Source organism: Mobula birostris, chromosome 7, assembly GCF_030028105.1.
Source record: "Mobula birostris isolate sMobBir1 chromosome 7, sMobBir1.hap1, whole genome shotgun sequence".
NCBI lineage: Eukaryota > Metazoa > Chordata > Chondrichthyes > Myliobatiformes > Myliobatidae > Mobula > Mobula birostris.
In genome coordinates, this window is record NC_092376.1 from 8,368,342 (window position 1) to 8,387,478 (window position 19,137).

General features: G+C 44.5%; 1 protein-coding gene across 1 annotated transcript in view; it reads right to left on the bottom strand.

Moving 5' to 3' along the window:
• The window catches only part of wnt11 (wingless-type MMTV integration site family, member 11), a 75,652-nt gene that overhangs the window by 8,936 nt on the left and 47,579 nt on the right, over window positions 1-19,137 (bottom strand). The window contains exons 2-5 of the mRNA XM_072264224.1: window positions 14,214-14,399; window positions 9,377-9,612; window positions 7,217-7,494; window positions 4,745-5,037 (exon numbers count right to left, since the gene is read on the bottom strand). Of these exons, the coding sequence (XP_072120325.1) occupies window positions 4,745-5,037; window positions 7,217-7,494; window positions 9,377-9,612; window positions 14,214-14,296 (890 nt within the window). The 5' untranslated portion in view covers window positions 14,297-14,399. The remainder of the gene's footprint in view (window positions 1-4,744; window positions 5,038-7,216; window positions 7,495-9,376; window positions 9,613-14,213; window positions 14,400-19,137) is intronic.

Below are 19,137 nucleotides of genomic sequence, written 5' to 3' on the forward strand. Positions count from 1 at the left end.
CCCCTCTACCACCGTGGCTGGCAGTGCTAGTTCAGGAGACAGAAGAGAGATGCAGATGCAGGAATCTGGAACAATGCGCAAGATGCTGGAGGGACTCAGTGGTTCAGACACCATCAGAGCCAAAGTTCAAAGTAAATTTATTATCAAGGTACAGATATGACACCATATACTTCCACCAGGCCACCAGACTGCTTAATTCATGCTGACGCAACTGTATTTCTGTGTTATATTGACTATCCTGTTGTACATAATATTCATTATAAATTGCACATTGCATATTTAGACAGAGACTTAACATAAATATTTTTACTCCTCATGTATATGAGGGATATAAGTAGAAAAGTCAATTCAGTTCAATACTACATTGAGATTCATTTCCCTGTGGGCATTCATAGTAAATAGAAAGAAACAAAAAATATAAACAATAAGAAGAATAAATGAAATACAATGAAATGAATAAATAAGTAAATGAAATACAATGTTGGAAAATGCACGGTCATACACTTTGGTAGTAGAAATAATTGTGTGGTCTATTTTCTAAACGGGGAGAAAATCAAAAATCTGAGAGCAAAGGGACTTAGGAGTCCTTGTGCAGAACAGCCTAAAGGTTAACTTGCAGGTTGAGTTGGTGGTGAGGAAGGCAAATGCCATGTTAGCATTCATTTCAAGAGGTCTAGAATACAAGAGCAAGGATGTGATGCTGAGGATTTATAAGGCACTGGTGAGGCCTCACCTTGAGTATTGTGAACAGTTTTGGGCCCCTCATCTCAGAATAGATGTGCTGGCATTGGAGAGGGTCCAGAGAAGGTTCACAAGAATGATTCCAGCAATGAAAGGGTTATCATATGAGGAATGTTTGATGGCTCTGGGTCTGTACTCCCTGGAATTCAGAAGGGTGAGGGGGGATCTCATTGAAACCTTTTGAATGTTGAAAGAGTAGATGTGGAAAGGATGTTTCCCATGGTGGGAGAGTCTAGGACAAGAGGGCACAGCCGCAGGATAGAGGGCTGCCCTTTCAAAACAGAGATGCAGAGAAATTTCTTCAGCCAAAGGGTGGGGAAATTGGGGAATTTGTTGCCACATGTAGCTGTGGAGGCCAGGTTGTTGGGTATATTTAAGGCAGAGATTGATAGGTTCTTAATTGGACCTGGCATCAAAGGTTACGGGGAGAAGGCCAGGAACTGGGGCTGAGGAGGAGAGAAAATAGGATCAGCCATGATTGAATGGTGGAGCAGACATGATGGGTCTGATGGCCTAATTCTTCTCCTATGTCTTATGGTCTTATGGTCTATGATCTAAATAAACAATAAATATTGAGAACGTGAGATGAGAAGTGCTTGAAAGTGAGTCCATAGTTTGTGTGAACAGTTCAGTGTTGGGGTGAGTGAAGTTATCCCGTCTGTACAAGATCCTCATGGTAATGGGGCAATAACTGTTCCTGAACCTGATGGGGTGTGTCCTGAGACCCCTGTACCTCCTTCCCTCAGTAGCAGTGAGAGAGAGCATATCCTTGATGCTGAAGAGAAATGCCTATGGAAAGAAATGGACAATGTTTTGGGATGAGATCCTTCACCTGGTCTAATGTGGGTCATCAATTGCCGCTCCAGATATTCCTTCAAGTATTGTGTTCAGTTCCAGCCAATTCATTATAACCTACAGTATTTCATTTATTGTCTTGTCTAACACATGTATACTTTATGTGCTCTGTGTTCTCTGAATCTACGTTTCCGAGACACACTGCAAGTCTTCTCTTTGCCCTTGTACCTCCCTTATCTTCAAGGTCAAGGTTAAGGTCAAGATTGCTTAATGTCATTTCCCATACACAAGTGTAAAGGAAATGAAATAATTGTTACTCCAGATCCGATACAGCACAAAAAAAACACAGTAAGATGGAGAACACAATAACAAAAAAAATATAAATATATAAGGTAGCTTATATACACAGATTGATTGTATGTCCATAAAGTGACACTAGGCACAGGAGTGTCCGTACATAAGGTGACTGACACGAAATGATAAAGTAGTGGTGGTGAAGGTGTTAATCAGCTTTACTGCTTGGTGAAAGTAACTGTTTTTGAGTCTGGTGGTCCTGGTGTGGATGTTACATAGCCTCCTCCCTGATGGGAGTGGGAGAAACAGTCCATGAGCAGGGTGGGTGGGAGCCTTCATGATGCTACTGGCCCTTTTCCGGCACCCTTCTGTATGTATGTCCTTGATGGCGGGTAGGCTTGTCCTAGAGATGTGTTGGGCAGTTTTGACTGGCCATTGTAGAGCTATCCTGTCCATATAAGAATAAACTCAATTTGACTTGGACACCCAAGAAGTGTTTAGAAGGCTTAAAGAGGCTATGAAAACTATTAACTCAGTGTAAACACAAGAGATACTGGAAATGTAGAGCAACACATACAAATTCTGGAGAAGCAGGCAGATCTATGGCGAGGAATAAACACTAAATATTTTGAGCCAAGAGCCTTCATGAGGACTGGAAAGAAGAAGCCAGAATAAGAAAATGGGGAAGGGGAAGGGGGGAGTACAAGCTTGCAGGTGATAGGTGAAACCAGGTGACAGGGAACGTGGGTGGTTGAGAGAGGTGAGGAATGATAGTCCATCCAATAGGACATTCACTTTGAATTTCCCCCAGAAGCTGTTCTTCCATCATCACTGCTAGTGTTCCCTTCCAATCAATTTTGGCCAGCTCCTCTCTCATGTCTCTGTAATTCCCTATACTCCACTGTAATACTGACATATTTGATTTTATCTTCTCTTTCTCAAAATGCAGGATGAATTCTATCATGTTATGATCATTGTCTCCTAAGGGTTCCTTTATCTTAAGCTTCCTAATCAAATTTAGTTCACTATACAACGCCCAAAACAAAATTGCCTTTCCCCCTAGTGGGCTCAATCACAAGCTGCTCTAAAAACCCATCTCATAGCCATTCTTTAAATTCCCTCCCTTGGAGTCCAGTACCAACCGAATTTTCCCAATCTACCTGCATATTGAAATCCCGAGTGACTAACATAATGTTCCCTTTTTGTCATACAATTTCTATCTCCCATTGTAATTTGTAGGCCACATCTTTGCTACTGTTCAGAAGTCTATACAGTATAAAACTCCAATCAGAGTATTTTTATCCTTGCAGTTTCTTAACTCTGCCCACAAGGATTTTACATCTTCCGATCCTTTGTCACATAACCATATAACCATATAACAATTACAGCACGGAAACAGGCCATCTTGGCCCTTCTAGTCCATGCCGAACTCTTACCCTATCCTATTCCCACCAACCTGCACTCAGTCCATAACCCTCCATTCCTTTCCTGTCCATATATCTATCCAATTTAACTTTAAACGACAACATAGAACCTGCCTCAACCACTCCTGCTGGAAGCTCATTCCACACAGCCTCATGTTACCCCAAAACTTTTGTCCTCTAATTCTCAATCCATGCCCTCTTGTTTGAATCTTCCCCACTCTCAATGGAAGAAGTCTAACCACGTCAACTCTATCAATCCCCCTCATAATTTTAAACACCTCTATTAAGTCTCCTCTGAACCTTCTACGCTCCAAAGAGTAAAGACCTAACTTATAAGGATTCGATTTCATTTTTTACCAATATAGCCACTCCATCCCCTTTGCCTACCTGCCTGTCCTTTCGATCCAATGTGTATTCCTGGATGTTAAGCTCCCAACTACGCTTTCTTTCAGCCACGACTCAGAGCTGCCCACAGACACCTAGCAATCTCTAACTGCACTACAATATCATCAGCCTTATTCTGTGTACTGCGTGCATTCAAATATAACACCTTCACTCTTGTATTCTTCACCCTTTTTGATTTTGGCCCCCTGTTACACTGTAACTCATCCCATTGACTGCAGTTTTTCCCTGTCATCTGCCTGTCCTTTTTCACAGTCTCACTGCACACTGCATCTAATTGTACACCAATTGCCCCACCCTCAGTCCTAACACTCCGGTTCCCATTCCACTGCCAAATTAGTTTAAACCCTTTCCAACAACCCTACCAAACCTGCCCACAAGGATATTAATTCCCCTCAGGTTCAGGTGTAACCTGTCCCTCTTGTACAGGTCATACCTTCCCCAGAAGTGAACCCAACGATCCATAAATCTGAACCCCTGCCGCCTGTACCATTTTCTCAGGCACAGATTCACCTGCCAGATCATCCTATTCTTACCCTCACTAGCATGAGGCACGGGCAGCAATCCAGAGATTACTACCCTGGAGATCCTGCTTCTCAGCTTAGTGCCTAACTTGCTATATCCTCTCTTCAAGACCTCCTCCCTTTTCCCCTATGTTGTTGGTATCAATGTGTACCAAGACGTCTGACTGTTCAGAAAGCCATGGGCGCGATCAGAGACATCTCTGACCCTGGTACCTGGGAGGCCACATACCACCCTGGTGTCTCTTTCACATCCACAGAATCTCCTTTCGGCTCCTTTAATTATGGAATCCCCTATCACTCCTGCTCTCCTCCCTTCCCTTCTGAGCCTCAAGCCAAACTCAATGCCAGAGACTTAGTCACGGCGGCTTCCCCGGTAGTTTGTCCTTCCCAACAGTATCCGAAACAGTGTGCTTATTTTTGATAGGGAGCGGCCACAGGAGTACTCTGCACTGGCTGCCTATCTCCCTTCCCTCTCCTGACGGTTGCAGGGCGACACAGCTCACTGGACCAGAGAGGCCTGTTCTGAGCCGTATCACTTAAATGAAATTAAGTTCATCGCCTCACCTCTCCTGCGTCCCATTGGAGCCCAGCTTCACGTTCTTGGTGCAGAAGTCTGGCGAGCTCTGCAGGTACACCAGCTCGTTCTCCCGGATGGGCCGGATGTCAATGTCCTTGGGGACGAGCTGCTTCCGCGTGCCCACGGGTCGGTGCACCACCCTGGTGGCCGACAGATACTTCAGCTTCAGGTCCTGGGCGATGCTGCTGAGCTCTTGCAGCCCTTTCCAGCAGGTCTTAACCGAGCAGGAGCCTGAAACTCCATGACACTTACACTTTACTTCCACCGATGCCCTGAGGGCCTGGAAGTGGCAGAATAGAAAAGATTAATAATAACAATAATATAACTTTATTTACAGAGCACCTTTCACACAGACAACGCAGTTCAGAGTGCTTTACAATGGGATACGGTACAAACATGAAAGTTAAAGATAAAAAGATGTTAGTTAAAAGCAAGGTTAAATAAATAGGCTTGAGCTGGTGTTTAAAAGTGTCAACTGAGTCTGCATCCTTTCTAGTTTTGGATATTGAATTCCACAGTTTAGGAGCATAGTCCAAAAAAAGCTGAGCTGCCAAATATCTTTTGAGAGGGACTGTTTAAATTTAGGAGACCAGCGGAAGAAGACTTGAGATCTCGAGCAGGATTATAAAACAAAAGTGATTCTGTGATGTTCTCCAGTCCCAGGCCATTAAGAGCTTTAAAACGAGTAACAAAACTTTAAAATCATTCTGAAAGATACAGGAAGCCAGTGAAGAGGAGTTAAGATGGAGTAATATGCTCCCTCATCCTGGTTTTGGTTAAAAGTTTAGCAGTGGAGTTCTGAATGGGTTTAAGTTTGTCAATTAATTGCTTTAGAAGACCAGTAACAAGTGTATTGCAGTAAAGTCTATTCAATATAAAGGCTGAATTCATTTTTCAGCATCATTACGTGACAGAAATGAACATATTTTGTAATATTTCTCAAATGGTTTAATGGAGGAGAAGATGGTGACGCGACAGCAGTGGGCGCAGCCACTTTGGTGGTGATGTCTGTTATTTGTCAAGTAGGGGACCGTGCACAATTCTGATTTGATGGAGACAGACATGAGAGTACAGAGGAACATCTGGAAAACTTCTGAAATGCCCGCTTCGCTGCTGCTGCTACTGTGTGGTAACCGGAATTTCTGGAGCAGAAGGCCCCGAAATCCTCGGCTTTGTGTGTTTCAGCGGCTGGGGTGAGGTCGAAGGTGCTCGGCAGAGGATGGCGCTCGGGAGGCTTTATCAGAGAGGCTGTTTGGAAGCTCGGAGTTTTCGGACGGATAGACTCAGTGTCGGCTGTGGTCGACTGCTTCCAAGGCATCGGCAGGTTGACGGTGCCTGGAGGTTTATGGCAGGGAGTTTCTCCCTTTTGCCGCCTGCTATCGGGGTCTCGGGAGTCGATCAACTTCGGGACTTTAGAGTCTTTATTTACCATGCCCATGGTTTGTTCTTCATCAAATTATGGTATTGCTTTGCATTGCTGTAACTATATGTTATAATTATGTGGTTCTGTCAGTGTTAGTCTTTGGTCTGTCCTGTTTTCTGTGATATCACTCCGGAGAAACATTGTATCATTTCTTAATGCATGTATGCATTTCCAAATGACAATAAAAGAGGACTGAGTGTTCTCATAATCTAAAAAAAAATGTAGAAATGCTGCACCAATAACTATGTCCTTCATTAATTACACTGGATAACAAAGATTTTGCTTCCTGAATACTTTTGGGTGTATCTTATGGATTTCGGGCTGCTGATCATGAAAATCACTATGAAATTTCCCCATCATGCACTATTTTTTAAGTCACCTATATTTGTTATCTCAATTCATATTTCAAGTCAGACTATCCCTTGCCAAGGTTAAGGAAGGCATTTTTGTTGTTCCACAAATCAAACGGGTCATCGGTGACAGGTAATTTGAAGAACTTCTAGTGGGGCCAGAGAAAATCACATGGAAGGCATTTTCCTGGCATCCTCAGAGCACCAGATTATGTGCAACTGATTGTCAACGTGCTTTAAGCATTAAAAAATCCATGAAGTGCAACATGTCACTAAAGATTCATTTTCTGCATTCCCATTTTGACCTCTTCCCTGCAAATCTTGGCACTGTCATTGAGGAGCATGGTGAAAGGTTTCACCAGGGCATCACAATCATGAAGAAACAGTATCAGGGCAACTGGAATCCATTGAAGCTGGCTGATTATTGTTGGGACACTTAAATGAGAAGCCTCAAACATCAAGTACAAATGAAAATCATGAACAAAACATTTTTAGCTTAGCATCAGCATTGTTATGGAATTAAATGCATTATATTCCACAAATGCTAATTCCTTGTCTCTCTAAATTTCTACATGATACAAGTAGTCTGAAATTATACTTGTGTTCAGCTTCAAGTGTTCTATCATAATCATAAATAAATTTTTGAGAAAGCAACGCTTTTGAAAAATTTTCTTGTCCAGTTTTACCTGCCGTCCAACCTCACTGTTGTGTAGGTTCATCAGCTTGTTTGCCTGTGACCTGGTTTTCTTCATTTTCATCGGCGAGTCAGAAAACTTGGACCCCAGCAGGATCCCGTAGTTGAGGTTGTCATTGCACCCGCCCCATCGGAATCCGGGCCCCGCGGCCTCAGAGGCAACCGGCCCACAGGAGCAGCCTGGGAGGTCCCCTGATGTACAGGCCCTGGCTATCGTGTGGCTGATGGCAGCCGCGGACAAAGCGTGGACGAATGCCGACTCCCTGGTACCTGGGGTGAGAAGCTCAGGGTAATCACTTATAGAGTCACAGAGTACTGCAGCACAGAAGCAGGCCCTTCAGCCCATCTAGTCCATGAATCCCGATCTTCTGTCTAGTCCCATCTACCTCGACCTGGAACATAACCCCTAAAAACACCTCCCATCCATGCGCCTACGCCACTGAACCCGCGCCTGCCTCTGGGCAGCTCGTTGCACGCTTGCTCCGCCCTCTGAGAGGAGTTCTCCTGTTCCAGCAAAGAACAAGCAGCAGCGCCAGCGACCTTGGACCAATTCCTGTCACTCGGTGTGAGGAGTTCGTACGTTCTCCCCGTGACCGTGTGGGTTTCCACCGTGTGCTCCGGTTTCCTCCCACATTCCAAAGACGTACAGGTTAGTCGGTCAAGTGCGTGTCATTGGATGGTGCAGACTCTTTGGGCTGGAAGGGCCTGTAACTATGCTGTGTCTCTAAATAAAGAAATAAAATAGAACATTACAGTGCAGTAACTCCTATTCATTGATGGCTATGCTGACCATGAGATCATGGATACTGCCTGTATGTGATCTACCTACATCCACACATTCCCTACCTGCTTGTGGGTCTTAGTGCCTCTTATCCACGTGTTTGATGGCTCCAGGCCTGTACTCACTGGAGTGCAGAAGAATAGGGGGGGATTGCATAGAAACCTATCGAATACTGAAAGATAGAGTGGACTTGGAGAGGATGGTTCCTATAGTGGGGGAGTCTAGGACCAGAAGGTACAACCTGAGAATAGGGGGACGTCCATTTAGATCTGAAATGAGGAAAATCTCAGAAAGTGGTGAATCTGTAGATTTCATTGCCACAGACAGTTGTACAGGTCAAGTCATTGGGTATATTTAAGTCAGAGGTGTATTAATCAGGGCGTCAAAGGATACAAGGCAGGAGAATGAAGTTGAGATGGACAATAAATCGGCCATGAAGAAATGGTGGAGCAGACGATGGCACGATGGGCTCTTATCTTGTTAAGTAGTCTCACATATGACAACTTGTCAAAGGCCTTCTGCAAATCCAAGTACACGGCATCCCAGTAACAACATGTAATTGATGGAAGGGTGAATGTGTTGGCTAATTGAAGGGTTGATGAGAGGATGTTTGAAGGGTTGGTAAAGAGGTTGTGAAAAGATGGTGGAGATGCCATTTGGAAGGGTTAATGGTGGTATGATTGAGGGAGAGTTGATGTTACTGATGGATGTATTTAACAATTGGTTAATAGATGTAACATAAGATGGTTTATAAGGCATTGGTCAGACCGTACTTGGAGTATTGTGAGCAGTTTTGGGCCACTTATTTAAGAAAGGATGTGCTGGCATTGGAGAGGGTCAAGAAAAGGTCTATGAGAATTATCCTGGGAATGAAAGGGTTAACACATGAGGTTAACTTGATGGTTCTGTGCCTGTGCTCGCTGGAATTTAGAAGAATGAGGGGAAATGTCATTGACACATATAGAATATTGAAAGACCTAGATAGAATGAATGCACAGAGGATGTTTCCAATAGTAGGAGAGTCTATGACCAAAAGGCATAGCTTCAGAATAGAAGGATGTCACCTTAGCTGCCTCACATCTCCAGTGATCTGGGTTCAATACTAATCTCTGATGCTGTCTATGTGGAGATTGCATGCTCTACCATTGACCATATGGGTTTCCTCTGGGTCTCCAGCTTCCTCCCACATCCTAAAGTTATTTGGGTTGGTAGGTTAAGCACGGGAGAATAGTAACATCCGGGAAGAGCTGACGGGAACATGGGGAGAATAAATCGGGATTAGTATTGGATTGGCATAGATGGATGGTTGACTCTGTTTCTGTGCTGAATGATTCCACGATGTCCTTCAGCTAATTCAGCAATTATTCTTACCCCTCTCCAGGTCCGGTGAGAAGTAGGGAGCCAGTTCAATGGAAGAACAGTTCCACCTCATATCGGAGAAAGTTTTCCGGCAGGTCTTTTGGACCTCTCTAGCTGCCTGGACAATGCTCTGCATGAGGTCCAGGTTACTTCGGCAGAGCTGTTGCTGTGCAGAGACCAGTCCCTCCAGGTGCTTACAGTTCTGTGTCTGATTGAAGGGGATTGAGGAGCCAGTCCTGGCCAGAGCCCTATATGGAAACAGAACATTTAACACAAAACATAGAGCATAACATATAGAGTACAATGAGACATAGGGGCAGAATTAGGCCTTTCAGTCCATCAAGTCTGCTCCACCATTCCATTATGGCTGATTTCTTTTCCCTCTCAAAACCCCATCCTTCTGCCTTCTCCCCGTAACTTTTGATGTCCTTAATAAGAACATAGTACACAGAATATTGAACAAAGAACTTAGAATAGTACAGCACATGAACCGGCCCTTCGACCCACAATGTCTGTGCTGAACATGATGCCAAATTAAATTAAATGTAACTGCCTTCACCTGGTCTATATTCCTCCAGCCTCTCTACATTACTCTGCCGACATATAGAAGTCTCTTAAGTGCCACTATCGTACCTGCTACCAACACCACCACTGTCCATGGAAAAATCTTGCCCTGCAAATCTCCTTTACATTTTCCCCCTCTCACTTTAAAGCCGTATCCTCGAGTATTTCACATTGGGGAAAAGACTCCATCAGTCCTATCGACACCTCCTGTGATTTTATGAACTTCTGTCGGGTCTCCGAATCTTCAGCCTCTGATGCTCCGGAGAAAATAACCCGAGTTTGTCCAGCTTCTCCTTCTAGGTGATGCCCTCTAATCCCGAATCAGAGTCAGGTTCAGCATCACCGGCATATATCATGAAATTTGTTGGCTGTATATTTATTTATTGAATAGGCCTTCTGGCCCTTCGAGCCTTGCTGCCCAACAATACCCGCAATTTAGCCATAGCCCAGTCACAGGACTAGTTAACCTACCAACTGGTACGTCTTTGGACTGTGGGAGGAAACTGGAGCACCAGGAGGAAACCCACATGGTTAGGGACAGAACGTACAAGCAGTGGCGGGGATTGAACCCGGGTTCCTGGTACTGTAAGGCACTACACTGTGCGGCAGTAGTATTGAGCAAAGCATTAAGCAAAAGTCCAGGTAGTATTCATGGGTTCATGGCCCATTCAGAAATCTGATGGCGAAGGGGAAGAAGCTGTTCCTGAAACGTTGAATGTGTGTCCCCAGGCACCACCTCCCTGATGGCGGTCATGAGAAGAGGGTAAGTCCTGGCTGATGGGTGAACCTCTTCTGCACCCTTTCTAAAGCCTCAACCTCTTTCCTGTGAAGGGAAGACTGGAACAGCACACAATACTGCAAGTGGGGCCTGACCAAACATTAAATACAAAACTCTTTGGCTTTATGCCAAACACTAAAGACAAGGCCATTAATAAATAGCCATTAATAAATCCCACAGGAAACTTGAGATAAACGTATTTATCCAGCATAACAAGCGTATGAAACTGGATATTAGAGGGATTAGTTGTGGTGAACAGCAGAGATGGATGTAAAGAGAGGTCAGAAAATATGAGCTGGTATACCCCATTACCACTTTATTAGTGTACCCAATAAAGTGGCCACAGAGTGTACTTTCATGGTCTTTTGCTGGTGTAGCCAATCCAATTCAAGGGTCGATGTGTTGTGTATTCAGAGATGCTCTTCTACACACCACTGTTGTAACTCATGGTTATTTGAGTTACTGTCATCCTCCTGTCAGCTCGAACCAGTCTGGCCATTCTCCTCTGAACTGTCTCATTAACAAAACACTCTGCCCACAGAACTGCCGCTTGCTGGATTTTTTTTTTCTCTCTCTATTGGATACGATAGGGTCTTTTAAGAGCCTCTTAGATAGGTACATGGAGCTTAGAAAAATACAGAGTTATGGGCTAGGGAAATTCTAGGCAGTCTCTAGAGTAGGTTACATGGTCAGCACAACATTGTGGGCCGAAGGGCCTGTGATGTGCTGTAAACTTCTATGTTCTATGTTCTAACTCTAGAGACTGTTGTACATGAAATTCCCAGGAGTTCACCAGTTTCTGAGACAGTCAAACCCTGTCTGGCACCGACAATCATTCCACAATCAAAGTCACTTAGACCACATGTCTTCCCCATTCTGATGTTTGGCCCGAACAACAACCGAACCTCTTGACCACATCTGCATGCTTTTATGCATTCAGTTGCTGCCTCATGATTGGCTGATTTGATACTTGCATTAATGAGCAGGTGTACATGTGTATCTAATGGAGTGGCCACCAAGTGTATAGTGTCATAGAGCATGGAAACAGGCTATTTTGCCCATCAAGTTCATGCTGACCACCAGACACTCATTTACACGATTCCCATTTTATATTCTCCATATTCCCATCAACAACCCCTTGGATTCTACACTCAGCTACACACTAGGGATCACTTACTTACACAGGCCAGACCATTAACCAATCAACCCAAATCCTTTTGACATATTGGTTATCACAAATCAGAGTACAGGAGTGGAATATTATATTAATGCAGTGGAAGACATTGGATGAGGTACCTACTATCCTTTGAAAGAGCACAGAGAAATTTGCCAGACTAGGGAAAGTTTGTATAGGTTAGGACCTTTTTCCCCAGAGCGTAGGAGAATGAGGGGAGGTTTGATAAAGGTATACAAAATTTTGAGGAGTATAAATGGGGTAAATGGAAGTGGGTTTTTTCCACTGAGCTTGGGAGAGACTAGAGCTGGAGGTCATAGGTTGAGGGTGAAAGGTAAAATGTTTTAGAGGAACATAAGTGGGAATTTCTTCACTCAGAAGTTGGTGAGAGTGTGGAATGAGCTACCAGCACATCCGTTAGTCTTGCGAGACCATGGATCTGCACCTGGAAAGTCTTCACTCTCCAGGGCGCAGGCCTGGGCAAGGTTGTATGGAAGACCAGCAGTTGCCCATGCTGCAAGTCTCCCCTCTCCACGACACCAATGTTGTCCAAGGGAAGGGCAAGGGCCGATACAGCTTGGCACCGGTGTCGTCACAGAGCACTGTGTGGTTAAGTGCCTTGCTCAAGGACACAACACGCTGCCTCGGCTGGGGGTAGAACTCATGACCTTCAGGTCACTAGTCCAATGCCTTAACCACTTGGCCACGTGCCCAGCACAAGTGGTGATTGAAGGTTCAATTTCAACATTTTCAAGAAATTTGGATAGGTGCTTGGATGGGAGGGGTATGGAGAGCCATGGTCCATGGTCCAGGTACAGGTGCAAATGAATGACATGCCTATCTAGGAATCTCGTCAATGTCGCTAATGTATCTTCCTCTACCACCACACCCAGCAGGTTGTCCACACACCCACCATAAACTGTGAAAAATTTAACTCAGTCATCCTCCCTATACTTCCCTGCAATCACCTTGATGATCCCTGGTTTTAGCCATTTCCACTCTGGGAAAAAGTCTCTGGCTATCCATTCGATCTATACCTCTTAACAACTTGTGCACCTCTGTGAAGTTGCCTCTCATCCTCCTTTGCTCCAAATAAAAAGCTCCAGCTTGCTCAAACTAACCTCATAGGATGTACTATCTAGTCCAGGCAGCATCCTGGTAAATCTCCTCTGCACCCTTTCTAAAACTTCCACATCCTTCCTATAATGAGTTGACAAGATCTGAACACAATACACCAAGTGTGGTCTAACCAGGTTTTATAGAGCTGCATTATCTTGTGTCTCTTGAATTCAGTCCACCGACCAATGAAGATCAGCACACCATATGTCTTCTGAACCACCCTATCAACTTGCATGGCAATTTTGAAGGATCAATGGACGTGGGCCCCAAGAACCCTCTGTTCCTCCACACTGCTAAGAATCCTGTCAGTAAAACTGTACTCTGCCTTCACGTTTGATCTCCCAAAGTGAATCACTTCAAACTTTTCCAGATTGAACTCCATCTGCTATTCTCAGTCCAGCTCTGCATCCTCTCAATGTCCCATTGTAACCTATGACAACCTTCTATGTCATCCACAACTCCACCAACCTTCATGTCATCTGCAGACTTACTAGCCACTCTTCCACTTCCTCATCCCAGCTACATATAAAAACCACTACGATATGGGGTCTCAGAACGAATCCTTGCAGAACACCATTGGCCACCGATTTACAGGCCAAAAGCAATCCATCTACAATACTTCATCTACAGCTTCTCCAGGTAGAAAATGCTCCTTCTGCCTTCTATGTGCAAACACATATGACAAATAAATCTTCAAAATTTCTTTAATACATGGGTAGACAAATTTATGAGGGGTACCGATAGGGTAATTGCAAACAAGCTTTTTTCAATGAGGTTGGCTGCGACTATAACTAGAGGTCATAGATAAAGGGTGAAAGGTGAAACGTTTAAAGGGAACATAAGAGGGAACTCCTTCACAGATGGTGGTGAGAGTGTAGAACGAGGGACCAGCATAAGTGGTGGATGTAATTTTGATTGCAACATAGAAGTTAGAATGGGTACATGATGAGAGGGGTATGGACGGCTATGGTCCGGGTGCAGGTCAATGGGACTAGGCGGATGAATGGCTCAGCATGGACTAGATGGGCCAAATCACCTTTTTCTGAGATGTAGTGTTCTATGATTCTATTACTCTATATTCAGACTTAAGCCACACAAATAGAACTATGCACACACACATCACACACATGCTTCATGCAGGATGCATACCTTTTGAACATACACGTTCACATGTGACATATGCGAGATGCATGCATGCACACAACAATACTCACAGCCATCGAATGGCATGACAGAACCTCGAGTTGAGCAGCAGGGCGCAGACGGAGGCAAGAACGCAGCCAACAGCCAGTCTCATTCCTCTGATACTGTTTGAACCAACGAACAGAAGATGAATCGTCACAAGTCTGAACCAACCCCTTGTCCACTCGGTGCCCGGTGCCAGAAATGACGGGATGAATCTGTGGAGGGAATTGAAATAATAAGCAACCAGAAGTTGGAGGAAAGTACTCATGTGCTGTGTTAAAAAAGGATGAATTCCTGTTTTTTTTTATCTTTAAGCACAGTCCTGGTCCAATTCTATATCCCAGTGCAGATGTAGAGACATGCACACCACAGGAACATTTCTGAGATTCACTTATATATTCAAGCATGAGCCACACATCAAACATAAGATATTTCAGAGACTCTTCAAAGGGCACATGGATGAAAGAAAAATGGAGGCCTACACACACAAAATGCCAAAGATGAGCTTCAATGGAGAAGAATTAACAGTTGATGTTTCGGGCTGAGAACCTGAAGTTCCTTAGCAGTCTGTGGAGATTTGGCATGACATCTAAAACTTCGACAAACTTTTATTGGCTTGTACTAGAGAGTGTATTAACTGACTGCATCTCTGCCTGGTACGGAAACACAAGTGCCTTTGAATGGAAAATCCCACAAAAGGTAGTGGATTAGGCCCAGTCCATCACGGGTAAAGCCCTCCCAACCATTGAGCACATCTATGTGAAATACTGTTGTAGGAAAACAGCATCCATCATCAGAGATCCCCACCGCACAAGTCATGCTCTCTTCTCACTGCTGCCATCAAGTAGAAGGTACAGGAGCCTCAGGACTCACACCACCAGGTTCAAGAACAGTTACTACTCCTCAACCATCAGGCTCTTGAACAAAAGGGGATGACTACACTCACTTGCCCATCCATTGAGATGTTCCCTCAACCAATGATCTCACTTTAAGGACTCTTGATCTTGTTATTTCATGTTCTATTATTTATTGCTATTTATTTATATTTTCATTTCCACAGTTTGTTGTCTTCTGCATTCTGGTTGATATTTCATTCATCCTGTTATAGTTACAATTCCATAGATTTACTGAGTATGCCCGCAGGAAAATGAATCTCGGAGTTGTATATGGTGACATATATGTACTTTGATAATAAAATTTACTTTGAACTTTGAAAGGAAGGGGGAAGAAGCCATAATAAGAATGTGGAGGGGAGGGGAAAGAGCCCAAGCTGGCAAGTGATAGGCGAGACCAGGTGAGGGAGAAGGTGGGTGGGTGGAGGAGAGGGGATGAAATAGGAAGCTGGGATTTAGTAGGTGGAGGAGGTAAAGGACTGAAGAAGAAGGAACCTGGTAGGAGAGTGGACTGTGGGAGAAAGGGAAGGAGGAGGTACATGCTGGGCAGGAGAGGAGAAGAGGTAAGAGGGGAGCCAGAATGGGAAATGGAAAAAAGAGAGAAGGGGGAGGGGGGGCTATGTGGGATGGAAGTGTTAGATTGATCTTGGAGTAGGTTAAGAGGTCAGCACAACATCATAGGCCAAAAGGTCTGTAGTGTCCCATAACTGTTCTATGTTCTACCATTCCAAAGGTTGAGCACAAACTCACTGATTTGGCAAACATGATCATTTACAACCCGAAGTGATCATGTTGGCCAAATCAGTGAGCTCATGTACAAATGCCTCTGAATTGGGACTTGAAATCATCAGGGGTCAATGGGTAGTGTCAGTGCAGATCAGAAATAACATGTCCTCCTCACTGATGATCAACAATGACACACCTCAAGGATACATGCTTATCCCTCTGCTCTACTTTCTCTACACAAGGAGTTCCCAACCATTCTCATGCCATGACCCCTACCAGAAACTGAGGGGCTTGTGGACCCCAGATTGGGATGCCCTACCAACTATAAATTCACCAATAACACAACTGTTGCTGGCAGAATCTCAGGTGGCAACGATGACGCTGACAGGATTGAACTAGATTGGCTGGCTGAGAGTTGTCTCAACAACAACAACCTCTCACTCAACATCAGCAAGAACAAAGAATTCATTGCGGATTTCGGGAAGGGGAAATCGGAAGAACACACAAACATCTGCCCTCATCAAGAGGTTAGCGGTGGAAAGGGTGAGACGTTCCAAGTACCTGAGCATCAACATCTCAGAGAATCTGTTCTGGGTCCAACATACTGATGGGAGCATGTAAAGGAAATACCAGTGTCGCTCTACTTCGTTAAGATTTTGAGGAGATTTGATATGTCACCAAAGGCTAGCAAATTTCTAAAGAGGTACTGTGGAGAGCATTTCCATTGGTTGCATCACAGCCTGGAATGAATGCTGAAGCTGGTCGCAGAATCAGCTAGCCCCATGACAGGCACATCCTCCCTATTATTAGGGACACCCTCAAGAGGTGGTTCCTCAGGAAGGAAGCATCCATCAAGGACCCTCATCGTCCGGGATATTTTCCCTAATCACTGCTACCGTCAGGAGCATGAAGGCCCACACTCAACACTTTAGGACCGCTCCTTACCCTCTGCCTTTAGATTTCAGAATGGTCCATGAATCCATGAATACATCCTCATTCATCCTTTCTGCACTATTTATCTCTGTAATTTATAATATGTCACAAAACAACAGATTTCACATCACGTAAGTCAGTGATAATAAGCCTGATTCTGAATCTAACATGATATCTTGTTGGAGATCTGTCACTTGACACTATCGGCAGATGCTGCATTTACTTTCCTAGGTAGAAACAGAAGGATTATAACTGCTCCTGGGGAGCTGGAAATATCCCTGGTGGAAATTGAAAGAATTAAAGGCTGCAGGAGCTGGAATTCTGACATCAAAGCTGAAAACACTGCAAACGCTCAACAAACTAGGCAGCATCTGTAGGGAGAGAAATAGACCTAGTGATTCAGGTCAAAGAACCTGAATTGGAACACAACCTCCCTTGGTCTTCTAAGCCAGAATGTATTATTCAATTAAAAACACCTTTTCTAAGGTATTCTTGGTGAAATGTTGAACAAAATAAATATATTTTTGTTCTTTACTGACCCTGTGAGCACAGGAAGTGAATATTAAACACTAATGTTTAACTGAAGGCCAGCTTTGACCAGAATCAGGTTTATTGTTACAGGCATACAGTGTTATGCAAAAGTCCTAGACACATATATATAAGTCGGCTGTCTAAGAGTTTTGCACAGTACTGTACCTGTCAACGTGGAGCAGGCAGCAAGCTTGTAAATCCGGGGGGAGCAAAGGATGTTGGAATGGTGAGAGTGGATTGCCATGGGAGGGGTGTGGGGTAAGTGGCAGAGAAGGAGCGTTGGGGCAGAGTTGCAGACACACCCAGCCCTGAGACACCAGGCAAGGTCATCTGATTCCAAACAATTGGTTTATTGATCATTACAGAATGTCTCTCTGGTGCTTCCCGCTCCCTCCCCTCTCCCTTCCCTCTCCCTTCTTCTTTTCCCAACCATGATTCCCCTCTCCCTGTCCCCTAGCTACTGTATATATGGTATATGTGCCTAAGACTTGTGTATCATACTGTAAAGTTGTGAAATTTATTGTTTTGTGGCAGCAGTACAAGGCGGGTGTGACAAATTACTTGTTACAATAAACATAGATAAATAAATAGGAATAGCGAAGATAGTTCATGGTCCATTCAGAAAACTGATGACAGAAGCTGATCCTAAGTTGTTGAGTATGGTTCTTTAAACTCCTGTAATCTCCCTGAAAGTAGTAATGAGAAGAGGGTGTTTCCTGGATGGTGAGGGTCTTTAAGATAGATGCTGCTCTCTTGAGGAACCACCTTTGGTAGATGTCCTTGTTGGTGGGTGGCTTGTGCTTGTGCTGGAGCTGGTTGTGTCTACAACCCTCCTGTGCTTGTGCTGGAGCTGGTTGTGTCTACAACCCTCCTGTGCTTGTGCTGGAGCTGGTTGTGTCTACAACCCTCCTGTGCTTGTGCTGGAACTGGTTGTGTCTACAGCCCTCCTGTGCTTGTGCTGGAGCTGGTTGTGTCTACAGCCCTCCTGTGCTTGTGCTGGAACTGGTTGTGTCTACAGCCCTCCTGTGCTTGTGCTGGAACTGGTTGTGTCTACAGCCCTCCTGTGCCTGTGCTGGAGCTGGTTGTGTCTACAACCCTCTGCAGACTCTTGTGATCCTGTTCATGCACAACACGCTGGAGGAACTCAGCAGGCCGGGCAGCATCCGTGGAAATGATCAGTCAACATTTCGGGCCGGAACCCTTCATCAGGATGGCCCTTTCAAACAGAGATGAAGATAAATTTCTGAGGCTGTACCCTCTAGTGCTAGACTCCTCCACTGTTTGAAATATCCTCAACATGTCACTCTATTTAGGCCCTTCAATAATCAGTAGTTTTCAATGAGATCCCTCCTCATTCTTCTAAACTCCACTGAGTACAAGTCCAGAGCCGTCAAACACACCTCATACCTTTCATTCTTGTGAATTTCCTCTGGCCCTGCTCCAATGCCAACACATCTTTTCTTAGATCTTTCAGGGATCTGGGGGTACATGTCCACAGATCCCTGAAAGCTGCCTCACAGGTCGATGGGGTAGTTAAGAAAGCTTATGGGGTGTTAGCTTTCATAAGTCGAGGGATAGAGTTTAAGAGTCGCAGGATAATGATGCAGCTCTATAAAACTCTGGTTAGGCCACACTTGGAGTACTGTGTCCAGTTCTGGTCACCTCACTATAGGAAGGATGTGGAAGCATTGGAAAGGGTACAGAGGAGATCTACCAGGATGCTGCCTGGTTTAGAGAGTATGCATTATGATCAGAGATTAAGGGAGCTAGGGCTTTGCTCTTTGGAGAGAAGGAGGATGAGAGGAGACATGATAGAGGTATACAAGAGGAATAGATAGAGTGGATAGCCAGTGCCTCTTCCCCAGGGCAC